The 13,364-nt window shown below is 36.7% G+C and overlaps 1 protein-coding gene across 3 annotated transcripts in view; it reads left to right on the top strand.

Moving 5' to 3' along the window:
• The window catches only part of NUDCD1 (NudC domain containing 1), a 41,438-nt gene that overhangs the window by 12,064 nt on the left and 16,010 nt on the right, over positions 1–13,364 (top strand). For all 3 annotated transcript variants that reach the window (XM_040586241.1, XM_040586243.1, XM_040586242.1), the window contains 2 exons: positions 7,585–7,770; positions 10,185–10,368. In XM_040586241.1, the coding sequence (XP_040442175.1) occupies positions 7,585–7,770; positions 10,185–10,368 (370 nt within the window). The remainder of the gene's footprint in view (positions 1–7,584; positions 7,771–10,184; positions 10,369–13,364) is intronic.

The raw sequence follows: 13,364 nt of genomic DNA, 5'->3' as shown, positions 1-13,364 counted from the left end.
CTTATGTGTTTAAAAAGATGGCATCTGTGAAGGCAAAAAGTATAGCTAATACCATGCCACTTGCTCAAAATCAAGCATAATTGAAAAAGGTGATAAACACGAGCAGTTTTTCTAAGTCAGCAGATGAATATTCAGGTGTTGTGTTTCTAATACCAGTTTGAGAAAGTTATTACCCTTACTTGGCTGGAAACACTATACAAGCTTCAACATTCTTGTTAGAGCTATTGGACTTCTTTCATTCAATAAACCAGCATCTTTGTTTTAGAGATCAAATGGGTAGTGTAGTGACAGGATTACTGAATTGTTTTTTTAATCGTTGTGGGGGTTTTTGCATCTGAATTGGCTTTTTTAGTTGCTTGTTGTTTGTCAAGCTAGGAAATACTCAAAGTTTTCTCCTCCAGCTGTTAAATACTTTGACTTGATTTTGTGACCTTCAGCTATTCTTATGAAGATGACTTTGTTTCTTCTTATATTCAAATAATGAGAAATTATGGCAACAGTAACTCTTCTCACCTTGCTTAAAACCCTTAATGGCATCTATATTTTCATCTGAATTCCAGTAAGAATTAGCTGTGGAACGCTGTTTGTGTAAGTGTCAGTTACCTGTAATTCAGAGCAACGATTAGTGGCACCAGAAACAACTTGAGAATTCTGTTTGAAACAAGTCAGAATAAAGAAGCAGATAAATTGAAGAAGTCTAACAGGTTTTGTTGTTCTATATCGGGGGGGGTTTAAATATTTGGTTGTTACTCAGAATGCTGGGTGTGGGCATTTTTGCTCAGAGAGGTGTGTCAAGTGCCTAGATATTTTGATTTGTCATCAAAATGAAGTTTTGTATTTGTTACGGCTGCTCTGTGGCAATTGCCACATAACTTAGAGCTTTTATCTTTTCCTTTCTCTTTTGGTATGTTTTGTCTTTTCTCATTCCCTGTCTTTTCCGTGGAAAAGTCATTCTTATTTGAAATGTCTTCTGCAATATTACTTGTTTTTACAGTACAACAAACTGTTTCTGACTTTGGAACAATACTATTTCTTAATACAACTTAAAAAATTTAAATCTTACAGGCATGCCAGAGAACCCAAGTAAAATTTCACTACTTAACGCTATGTAAGCTAAGATATACTACTTAAATGGAGCCTGGCATGGGGAAGTCAGGAATAGTAGAGGGAATTCCTAACCTTGCATTTTACATTTTGCCTCTTGTACCTGCATGCTGGCTCCTTATCCTGAGCAACTGGAGTACACCCTGACTTTGCCTGTGGGGGAACCATTTGCTCAGAATTGCTACACAAATTTGAAACCTGGGCTGCTTAAAAGGCTCAAAATCAGTGTTGGTGTCATAGGCAGATGAAGCAAACGAGCTGCTGACAGGAAAGGGGGTTGTTGTAATAATGAAGACACCCAGAAGAAATCTGGAGTAGACGAACAGAACAACAGAGGTCAAAAGGAAGCAGAGTATGTTGTCAAGGAGTATAGAAGTGGCAGAGCTAGAGTTAAAAGCCAGTGGAAAAGATAAGAGACTTGGGAATGAAAAATAGTTAAACAGATTCAGAATCTTTGTAGAGAAGTGAAGGAATAGGAAGAACTGGGTCTGATGAGAAGCTGCCTCTATTTTTTTCTTAAAGAAACTGTGTTGCTGTCATTTAAACCTAATTACAGTGAGTAAACCCGACTTCCAGCTAAAACTGTAGTAATTTTAACAGTTCTTGCCAGTATAATAAATGACTATAGTATCTCAGCATCCCCTCATACTTCTGAAGTAGAAAGTTGCTATTAACCCCTGTTGACCAGCTGGTGAACAGAGAAACAGTAAGTCAAAAAGCAGATCTGACACAAAAGAGTTTTGAGGGCAGGTGTTGCTTCAGCTTTAAGTAAGTTCGTCCTTGTCGGACTGAGATCAGACACTGTTGTAATAAATTCCTAAAGCTAAATTAATGAACAGAAAGGTGCATAAGAGCATTTCCTTTCTTGCCTGTTGAGAAGGAGGCTTTTTTGTATGTAATAAAGATTATTCTTCCCTTGTTTTCCGGAGATACATTGAGTCTTGACATTCCTGCTCAGTGCTGATAAGTCTGATGAAAGCTTTAGAAGAATAAATGGTTGATAGTTAATTTTTTTCATTATTTTTTTTTTTCAAATTTCATCCAAAACTATTTGAACCTTACTGTTAAGGTTCACTTGAAGGCTGAAAAAAGTGTGGTCTTCTGTAATGTTACATAGTATAGCCCTTTAAATCACTGTTAACAGGGATGATGATGCTTCTTTCCATGATGAGATGCATGGGATTTTGATTGATTTATTTTTTTTCCCTAAGTACAGTAGTCATTGTTGATTACAAAGGAACATTTTTATTGTGGAGAACACTACCTACCTCTCTGTGAAACCTTAAAATCAAGTAACAAAGTATTTTGGCTTCCTCATTTTTATCTAGTGTTTGTGGGATTTTTGTTTGTTTTGTCTGGGTTGTGGGTTTGTTTGTGTTGGGTGTTTTTATTTGTTTTTAGTTCTTCTATTTGCCCTCCTGAACATGTTAAAAATTAGTGGAGTAGTTCAGGGGGCATAGTGACACAACTGAATCTACAAAGTGACCCTGAATACTTCCAATAGTTAAAAATCAAATTTGCATCTTTTTAATTGCAGGTTTCGTAATAGCCCTTGTGCCTTTTTGTAGTACACAGTAATCTCTAATATGAATTCAAGTAGGCCCAAAAGGCAAGCTGGCTATCTGTTTGTCATCTGGTCTTTTTTGCTGTTGCTTATTAAAATGGTACTTACCCAAATCCAATTTATCTTGCTTACCTTTGAATGTGTTTTAAATGCACATCTGGTTTTAATAACTTCTGGAAAATACGAAGGATTTGAAATCCCCTCAAATACAGGTTTCTCAACAAATGAGGCCATGGCATGCTTTGCACGCACAAATGTATTGTTTCTGTATTGCATACATGTGCACAAGTGCAAAGAGGTCTTTTAAAGATGATGCTTTGTGTGTATATTTTTAACTGCCTTATTTCATAGATCGGAATGAGTGAGTTACTTTTACTAGAAATAGATATGTACAGAGGTGATTCCCCACCCCACCCCAAGCTGTCCATTGCTTGGGTGAAAATAGAGGGCCAGGAGATGATTAGAAAAGAATATAGTAATTTGTGGCTGAAATTTCAGGGCCTGTAGTGAGAAGCTGTTTTAAAGAGACACTTTTTCACTGCTATTTCTTAATCTCATGCCCACCCTTACTATAGAAAGAGAGTGCATTTTGTGTGGCACAGGATAGATAAATACTTATTCCCTCCCCAGATTTTCATCATAAAAATATGTTTCTGTTTGTGTTTCTTTTTACGTACTTCTAAATATCTTCAGAATTGTTCCTGTAATCTTTTTCTTTGAAATTTTGTTTTTCTATTTTTACAATATATTTGTGATTAAATATCTTTTCATTTTAGTGACCCTAATGCTGATTTTTAGTAACAAGGGAAGAATTTCCGTATTGTTAAGCAGAGTTTTCTGGTTTGTGGAGCTTCTAAAATAATTGTAGATCAACTGGTTGCAAACAAGCCTAGTAAAATAAAACTGAAAATAGTTTAATTTGCTCTATGACCTATGTTCTCAACATAGTCTATTTATTGTTGGATTAAGAACATAGATTGGGTTTAAAAAGAGAAATGTTGATCTGTAAAGGCCAGTCGGGCACCTTTTTTTGCAGAGATGACTGTTTATTTGTTCAAGTATATGTAGGTACAGTAGCCTGCAAAATATCTACAAAACCTGTTGTATCTCACTTTGTTTCATTTATTTCACACACGCACATATATATATATATAAAAACCTGTCTGTGAGATCACAGGAAAGGAAAGAACCATAACTTCATGAGAGATATTTCTTTAGGATACAGAACAGAAACAATAGGAGTTGGTTTTGGTTTTTATTACTGCAAAACCTTTTTGGAGACCTCAGATCAGATGCTGAAGTCTATGAATTGGTATAAGGGGTAAGGTAGTGAATATTTTTTTTTTTTTTTAAAGAGGTGTTAGAGTTTGCTGTTTGTTTTAGAATCATAGAGCAGCCCAGGTTGTAAGGGACTGTAAAGGATCCTATGGTCTAGTCATAGGGATCATATGGTCTAGATGGCATTATCTAACATCCTGTCCAGTTGCATCCTGAAAACCTCCATTGATGAGGACTCTGCCACGTCCCTGGGGAAGTTGTTCCAGTCATTGTTTGTTCTCACTGTGAAAAAAAGTCTCTTATGTAGAGTTGAAACCCTTCCTGGTGGACTTTTACCTGGTTGTTCCTTGTCTTCTCCTTGGGACTCCTTGTGAAGAGAGAGTCTCCTTCCTCTTCGTAGGCGCCCTTTAATTACTGGCATAGTGTGATGAGGTCCATCCTGAATCTTCTTCAGGGAGACAAGACCTCCTTCATTCTTTCCCCATAGGGTATGTACTCCAGCCCTTTAGTTGTGTTCATGGCCTTCCTTTGGGTCTTTTCCAGTCTGTCCATGTCTTCTTTTCAGTTTTGGGGACCAGAACTGGGCACAGTACTCCAGATGTGGCCTAACAAGTGCTGAGTGAAGTGATATGGTCGTGTCTCTATCTCTGCTAGTAATGCTTGTGCAGATGCAGCCCAGGATCTGATTTACCTTTTTTGCTGCAGCATCACACTGCCCACTCATGGTCAGACCCCAGGTCTCTTTCAGCAAGGCTGCTCCCCAGCCACACAGATCCTAGCTGGTTCTGGGCTCTTTGATTATTCCACCCCAGGTGCAGGACCTTGCACTTGTCTCGGTTTCTTTTCAAAATGTTGTTGCTGCCCTGCTTTTCCAGGCTGCCTGTGTCTTTGTGCAAGATGGCTCTCTCTTATGATGCATCTACCTCATCATCTGGTTTAGTGTCATCAGCAAATGTGGTGTGGGTGCTTTCAAGCCCATCACCCAGGTAATTTATGAACAGCATGAGGCCTGGTATCAATTCCTGGGGGAACCCACTTGTAACAGACTGCTAGTCCATTTTATTTAGCAGCTACTTAGTTCAGTTGAAAAACTTCAAGCAATTAAGTTCCATTTCAGTTATCTGAAAGGTTATAGAGATGTGACTGTGATGTTGCTGAATCTCCAGTCTGCATCTTATGTTTTTCTGTAAGAATATTTTGTTTGTGCTCTTAATACTGCAGCTTGATCTACTTCATAAGTAGCTGATCGAGTTGTATTGCAGATAAAGGATGCCCTGACCATTTTTTAAACTGTGATGCCAACTTCTTTCCAAATCATAAAGATTTGGTCAGTTGTTTGCTTTTTTTCTAAGAAGCCTTTTTTATACTTAGAGATTACTTCACAAATCTCAAAAGGGAGGTAGATTCTAATCCTAAGCAGGCAGCAGCATTGCTGGTATTCTGCAAGCCAAATAATGAGCAGAGAGTTACAAAACTTTATTCAGCAAAGAGGAGGCTGTATGTGAGAGTGAAGGCACAAGATAAAAGAATAATCCCTAAAAGATATCCTGGAAGACATGCGTTTGTACTTAATGACAACAGTTGGAAATCCAATTTACAGGATGAAAGCAGTTGCTTCTCTTAGAATTAGCAGGAAATAAAGAAGGCAACGCAGGACTTCTGAGAACAACTACTAGAATTATAGGTGAAATTGGTAATCTAACATTCATTTTGCACTATTATTCAACCAGGCTGATTTGTGTAAAGTTTATACAGCAGGAAGTACTGGATTATTTTTTTTTTTTCATTTTGTTTTAGGGTGGGTTTTTTGTAAAATGTAGTGATATGTATAATTTTTTTAAAGATCCATACGTCTTTATTGTTCACTGGAGAATTATATCATCTGTGCAGTTTGTTCACTATAGCGTCTCTGTTTCTTCGTGCTCAAAAGCCATCCACGCTTGTAGTTTGGCTTAAAAAATAAGATTGCAGTGTGCCACTGATACGTTATGCTAAGAAAGTTTATCCTGATGCATAGTAGAATCATAGAATTGTTTAGGTTGGAAAAGACCCTTAAGATCATTGAGTTCAATTGTTAAGCTAGCACTGCCAAGTCCATCACTAAACCATGTTCCTGGATGCCACATCTACACATCTTTTAAATACTTCCAGCAATGGTGACTCCACCACTTCCCTGGGCAGCCTGTTCCAGCGCTTGACAACCCTTTTGGTGAATAATTTTTTCCTAATATCCAATCTAAATTTTCTCTGGTGCAACTTGAGGCAATTTCCTCTCATCCTATTGCTTGTTACTTGGGAAAAGAGACTAACACCCACCTCACTACATCCTCCTTTCAGGTAGTTGTAGAGGCCGATTAAGGTCTCCCCTCAGCCTCCTTTTCTCCAGGCTAAACAGCCCCAGTTTCCTCAGCTGCTCCTCATAGAACTTTTTCTCTGGACCCTTCACCAGCTTTGTTGCTTTTCTTTAGACACAGCCAGGCACCTCAGTGTCTTTCTTGTAGTGAGGGACCCAAAACTGAACACAGTATTCAAAGTGTGGTCTCACCAGTGCTGAGTACAGGGGGAAAATTACTTCCTAGTTCTACTGGCCACTATTTCTGATAGAAGCCAGGATGCTATTTGCCTTCTTGGCCACCTGGGCACGCTGCTGGCTCATATGCAGCCGGCTGTCAACCAACACCCCCAGGTCCTTTTCTGCCAGGCAGCTTTCCCCAAGCCTGTAGCGTTGCATGGGGTTGTGACCCAAGTGAGGACCCAGCGCTTACCATTGTTAAACTTCATACAGTTGGCCCTGGCCCATCAGTCCAGCCTGTACAGATCCCTCTGCAGAGCCTTCCTGCCCTCAAGCAGATCAATAGTCCCCCCCAACCTGGTGTCACCTGCACACTTACTGAGTGTGCACTCTATCCCTTTGTCCAAATAATTGGTAAAGATAAGAAACAGAACTAGCCCCAGTAGTAAGCCCTGGGGAACACCACTTGTGATCGTCTGCCAAATGGATTTAACTTCATAGTATAATCATGTGATGGAAAAGTTATTTGCAAATATGATATTAATGCAGCTTTTCTTTGTTAGCTAATCACAGTTGTTGCTTCTCCAACTTACTGCATAAAATGACCACTCTAGGAAAGCTGAGAAATAATATAGCAGCTTGAATATACCAGTTGTGTAAGAGAATAGGCTAAAATTCTTTTAAATGTAGAAGTGAGTTTTTATGAACTAGTTTGAGTACAATTTTAAAGCTTTCATTTCTTTTAAAGTCTCCACATTTTTCCTGAGACCATAATTATCTGAGGTAAGTGATTAATTATATAGGAATGCTACGGGGAAAAGAAGTGAAAAGCCTTTTTTTAATGCAAAATGTAATTACTGCTATAGAATGGAAGAAAAAAGTTGAGTGCTGAAATACCAGTTATAGAACACATTTTTAGTAAATAGAAATCAACTCGATGAAATTCTACAACCTTTTCCACATCTGTAGGAATGATGCTTGCCACCTACTTTTTTCCAAATATGCTCAACTGAACAAAGAAACCAGTAAATTGCTACTGAGATTTGTTATTCTCAATTTGTCTGTTATACTCACTGAAATTGATAAATACTTCATGAAGTCTTAGTGTGTGACTGTTTGCTTATAGGACACTGCTCTACAAAAACCAAGAGAAGTTTTCAGGCTACCTACAGACTTGACAGCTTATGATAATCGCCTTTGTGCCTCAATACACTTCTCGTCTTCCACGTGGGTTACCCTTTCAGATGGTACAGGCAGACTGTATTTAATTAAATCAGGCAAACGTGGAAACAGTGCGTCTGAAAAGTGGGAGGTAAGTCTTGCAGTAACGTTTTTAAGAATTGTACGTCTGTCAAATCTTTTTCTTGCGTTTCTTCTGAGAATTGCGTGTAGGTAATGTGAAGAATTAAGCTTTAAATCAACTCTGTATCACTAATATGGGATTGTGTTCAAGTATAAATGACTAAATGATTCTTTTATGCACAGAATAGCTAAAATTCAAGTGTTTGAAAGGGAACAGCCTTTTAACTGAAGAAGAAACTGTCTTAAGTAAAACTGAGGTTTTTTTAAACAGGTGGTTAAGTTCTTGCCTAGTTGAACTTTTTCTACAAAACATTTCCCCTTTCCCTTCTCTATTCCTATGTTTCTTTCTAGGATTTTTTCCCCCCATTTATTATTGTTTGCTATTTCCGTGGGCCTGTGAAATAGTATATATTTTTTTAAAAACTCCGAAATTATTGTCAAACAACCTAAAAGCTACTTTTGTTTTTAAGTTTAGAGATTTCTGTTTGTTTCATGTTTGTCTGTGCAGATGTAATTGTTCTTGAAATATTCACCATTTCATTTACCTCACCTTAAAAATACATCCACAGAGACTAGAATAAAACTTAAAACTCTTGATTAAAAAACTTGGACTAACCCTGAGGGTTACCTGCAAATCGGGTATAATGTAAGCAATATTATTTCCACCTCTCTGGCAGGGAAAATCTTCATAATGTGCACTTAGCTGTGGAAAATTATGGTGTTTAACATTTTTACTTAAAATTGTTAGTTGTAACTGAAGTATGTTTTACGCTTTTCTCTCTCATAATTATTTACGTAATTCTTTCAAAGATTCTTCATAAGGAATTTTTTTTTTATCCAAATCAAAGTGATCTTACTACACTAATAATGGTATTGGTTATCCTGCTTGAACACAACAAATATAATTTAAGTTACATTTTTACCTGAGCTACTGTGAGTCTCATGGACTGTGGTTACTTCTTATTCATGAAAGCCAGATCTGGTATAAAGCGCCCACATTTTGCATGTATTTTCTTTACTAAAGGGCAGTTTCCTAAGCAGTCATGGAGATTTTAGTATTGGCAGGAACTCAAGTGTATGTCCTGAAGTGGAAGATTTTAGCATGATGGATTAATAAATAAATGCAAACTGGTTTTTATTCCGTAGTGTGAGAATGCTGATACATAAATTAGTTACATTGAAGTTGTCAGTGTAACAAAAATATGAGATTTATATGTTCAGATTCCATCAACATTTAAATTCACTTTTTGAGTATTTAGAGCACTCAGTGTTTTACAGTGATGTTAACATCCCAACCCCATAAATCCTCAAACTGTATCAGGTTTCACTAACAACAGCTGGTTTGAGTTTGTACTCATTCAGCCACTGTAGCTTGAATTCCTTGTCACTTATTCTTTCAGTTTCATATGTTAATGTTCTAGCAAGTAAAGAATGTTTCATTTATTCTTCTCTGCTATTTGGATTAGTTTTGTTTTATCTTTTTTGGGGGTTTGCTGAATGAGTACTTTTTTTGAGAAAAGCTGAAATACATGGTTTCTAGAATTAAAACTTCCAGCTATAGGTACCAAATGCTACATCTCTCAAGCTACAAGATGTGTAGTCCTTCTGAATAAAAGTATTTCATGTTTACAGTGGTGCTTATTAACCTTTCAGTATAATAGTAATATTTACATACTCTGCCTACCTACTCCCATACAAATATTGAATGGACTTTTCCAAACTGAATACATAAAAATTTAAAAACTTCTGACCCTAGATTCTTCTAAACATGAATATTATACTCCTTCATTTAATTATCCATTTTTGCTTCTTAGTCACCTTCACAAAACTTTGTAGAGAAGGAAAATTGAATCTCTTTCTAAAGATAGTAGCCAAATAGAGAACCCCCCTCCCCAGTACTGGTTGATGATTAAACACTGGCAGTGATGCACTGGACCTTTTTATCTTCTTGTTTGCATATGTCAAGGTCTACAAAGATTATCAGGATGTTAGGGTGTCTAGAGAAGTAGTCAGTGCCTTGGAGAAAACCTTGTATTTGCATCTTGAGTGTGAGACTATTTCTCCCAGTATGCTGTGTTTATAGATTCTGTTCATCTGTTGTTGTACCTCTACTTACTGTAGTAGTAAATAGCCATAATGCAGACAGCTTTTTTTTTTGTGTGTGGATCTTTGTGCTTTAATGGGCCCTTATAATGATTTTCTAATACAAAGAATAATAATTAAAAACATTTCAGAACAGTGGCTTGATAGCCAAGGAAGGGGGAACCAGAAATGTATGACATTCATGGATTCATATTGGCAGAGAGGTTTGTGGGAAGCAAACTAACTGATCTGACATTCACTGAAGCCTTTCACTGCTTTCTGAGAAAGCCAGTTAAAACTGAAAGTCTTGCTCTGACTTTTTACTACAATTTTGTCTTCTAGATTGTGTTTAATGAAGAGCTAGGAAGTCCATTTATTATAGCACACAGTGTTTCATTTGTAAAATCTGATACGCATTCCATAGCTGTGCTGATGCTTAGGGTGGAAAAAGATGAATTGGACACAAAAGGAAGTGAATTTCATATTACTTTGGAATGGGCTACAATTACAGAGACAAGCAAAGAGGGTAAGTGTTTTACATTTATATTATTGATGAGTAATGTTTAAAAAAATTAAATAAGCCATGCTTTATTCTTTGTCTCGGAAGTTGATTGTTCCTTAGGTTCTGGTATTCCCTTTCCACAAAATTTCAACTTGGATTTTACATAGGTAATTTTTTCTTGCATTTTGAGGTCAAGTTACTGGTTTTAGACCTAAATTCTGACAAACATTTGAAAGACAGGAAGAAGTAGTTTTATACATGTGTGGTTAAGGTAATTAGAAAACTAGATAGAGCTTTACTTTGTGATGTTGTGAAATGCAGTTCCTGTTTAGTTTGATCTTGTAAAATCAAGGTTATACAAGACACATGATTTAGAAATAGTTCTCTACTTTTCAAAATTTTGTGGAGCTGGATATGGGGATTTGTTGGGGTTTTTAGCCTACAATTAACAGTGTCATAGGATTGGAATTAGCGTGGGATAAATACAAGAACTGTAGCATAAAAAGTAAATAGTACGTATTTGAGGTGGTCCTACAGTAAAAGTGTATGAAATTATTCAGTTAATATTAGACCACATTTAAAAACATATTAGTGCTTAATACCTACTAATTAATGTATTATCCTAATAAAGTTTGGCAAAGGATAATTTATCTGTTCAATATGACTATATATACTTAGATTAAATATCATGATTTCCATAAAGGATGCAAGACCATATGCTTCAGCCTCTGATATAATGATGTGTGGATTATATTAACATCTTTGGGGGAAGACTGATCTGGTCTCGTTCATTATCTTCTAAAAAGTATAATATTGATACAGATAGAAAGAAGATCTTAAGCTGCTTGAACTAAAGCAGTTTGCATACTGTCATGTCACTATCCAAATGTTCCTTAGTCTCCTACATACATGGTATGGATAGGATAATAGAACAGGACTCTTTCAGTCTATTCAGAATAGACTGTTACTATTACAGACCATACTACTATCAGAATAAACTGTAGTCTATTCAGAATAGACTATTTCACCTACAGTGATCATCTAGTCCAACTGCCTGACCAATTCAGGGTTGACCAAAAGTTAAAGCATGTTGTTAAGGGCATTGTCCAAATGCCTTTTAAACACTGACAGGCTTGGGGCATTGACCACCTCCCTAGGAAGCCTGTTCCAGTGTTTGACCACCCTCTTGGTAAAGAAATACTTCCTAATGTCCAGACTAAACCTCCCCTGATGCAGCTTTAAACTATTCCCATGTGTCCTATCACTGGACATCAGGGAGAAGAGATCAGCACCTCCCTCTCCACTTCCAATCCTCAGGAAGCTGCAGAGAGCAATGTCACCCCTCAGACTTCATTTCTCCAACCTAGACTAGCCCAAAGCCCTTAGTCGCTCCTCACAGAACATTCTATCCAGCTTTCACCAGCTGTGTTGCCCGCTGTCTGTTGTTGAAACCTTGGATAATGGAAATATTTGTAAAACTCCAAAAGCCAGGTAAGACTGCCTTTTGCTTTTTTGGCCAGCTCAACAAGAGAAAGGAACCTCTGAACGTTACTGGTTGTATCTTGTGAGAAAAAATAAATCAGTAACACTGGCAGTCCAGAACTGAAGACCATTGCTTAAAGAGAGCACTGACACAAACTTATTTTGTAATACTTTATATTTTCATCAACAAATTCTTCTTTACATTGTGTTTTTTATAACTTAAAACAAATGTTCATGGAATGAAACTTTTTCCTTAACAGTGGGTTTAAAAACCTTTCAAAAAATCTTGCCAGTTCTCCAGCATTTCCAAGGATCAGACAAAATTTCTGTAATTACAGTCAGCAGATGTGTAAATAACAAGATTCAAAGCAAACTTTAGTTATGAAGAAAGAAAGTAGTTTTGATTTCTTTTAAATAAGGGTCTTGCAAATCGAAGTGAGGTATGAATCAGTCTCGAAGATAAAAGCTGTTTTGTGGAATTACAATACTTTACATCCTCCTTCATCAATAGGCAATTGCTATGCATAACTTTTTTTGAAACTCTGCCTGTGGGTGCAGTTTATCAAATGAGATTGTAGTAAAAATAAGTACTTAATCAACAAGCTATTTATCAAATTACGAAAATCTGTGCTTCATCAAAGCTAAGCAGTAAAACATAGTTATGTCTCTTGACACCAATAACTGCGAGAATCTCTGCAGTGTCTGGTTGGCTAGATCAAGTGATCACACCTACCACTATTGTATTACAAAAAAAAAAAAAAAAAAAAAAGAATGCATGAAAATAAATCTGAATGGAAGCAGTGATTAGGTCTGTTCACATCTTGTGTGGTACTTCAGCGGGCTGTAACAAAGGTATACACTTTCAAAGTTCTTTTTTTGTTCTTTTTTTTTAGTAGGAATCATCACTGTAGGAGCTTGAAATGAAGAACTACCATGCTGCTTTATTAGACTTGGAAAATGTTACATGCTTAGCTTTCTTCTGACCTTTACAAGAAAAATCATGTAGTATAAATCTACCAAAAAGATCACAAAGACTTACTTAAAAAACTTTAAAGTGTTGATGATTGATTGAAAATACTCTGCAATAGGTTTGGCCACACAATGACAAGTTGTGAGGATGTAGAACCTTTTAGCAAATGAACAAATGCTCTGAGAGACACGAAAATAAATTTTATGTTTCAGCGCGTGGTTAAATTCAATCAGTTAAATAACAGCTTGTTCAGTGAGTGGCTAACTTCCCACTACAACAAAGACATGTTTGTTTGGTCATGTATCTAAGCCAAGCTAATTTGTTAATCTCTTAGAACAGGTTACCCTATTGCTTGGAGCCTTCTGATTGTATAGATCTCTTAAGTCTGATAAGAATGGTTGAATCTCTTCAATTCATACACACACACCTGGCCACCCACCCTGCCCCCAACCAAATTTTTTAGGAAAAAGAGGGGGGCTTTACTTAACACCACTAAGTACCAGATTTGTGTTATAGTCTGGTTATTACTCTTTACTCTGCTTCTTGCTTAGCAAAGGAGATAACAAAT

This window comes from Falco naumanni, chromosome 3 (assembly GCF_017639655.2).
Source record: "Falco naumanni isolate bFalNau1 chromosome 3, bFalNau1.pat, whole genome shotgun sequence".
NCBI lineage: Eukaryota > Metazoa > Chordata > Aves > Falconiformes > Falconidae > Falco > Falco naumanni.
Note: the sequence above shows the minus strand (reverse complement) of the source record. Positions and strands in the feature narration are given on the sequence as shown.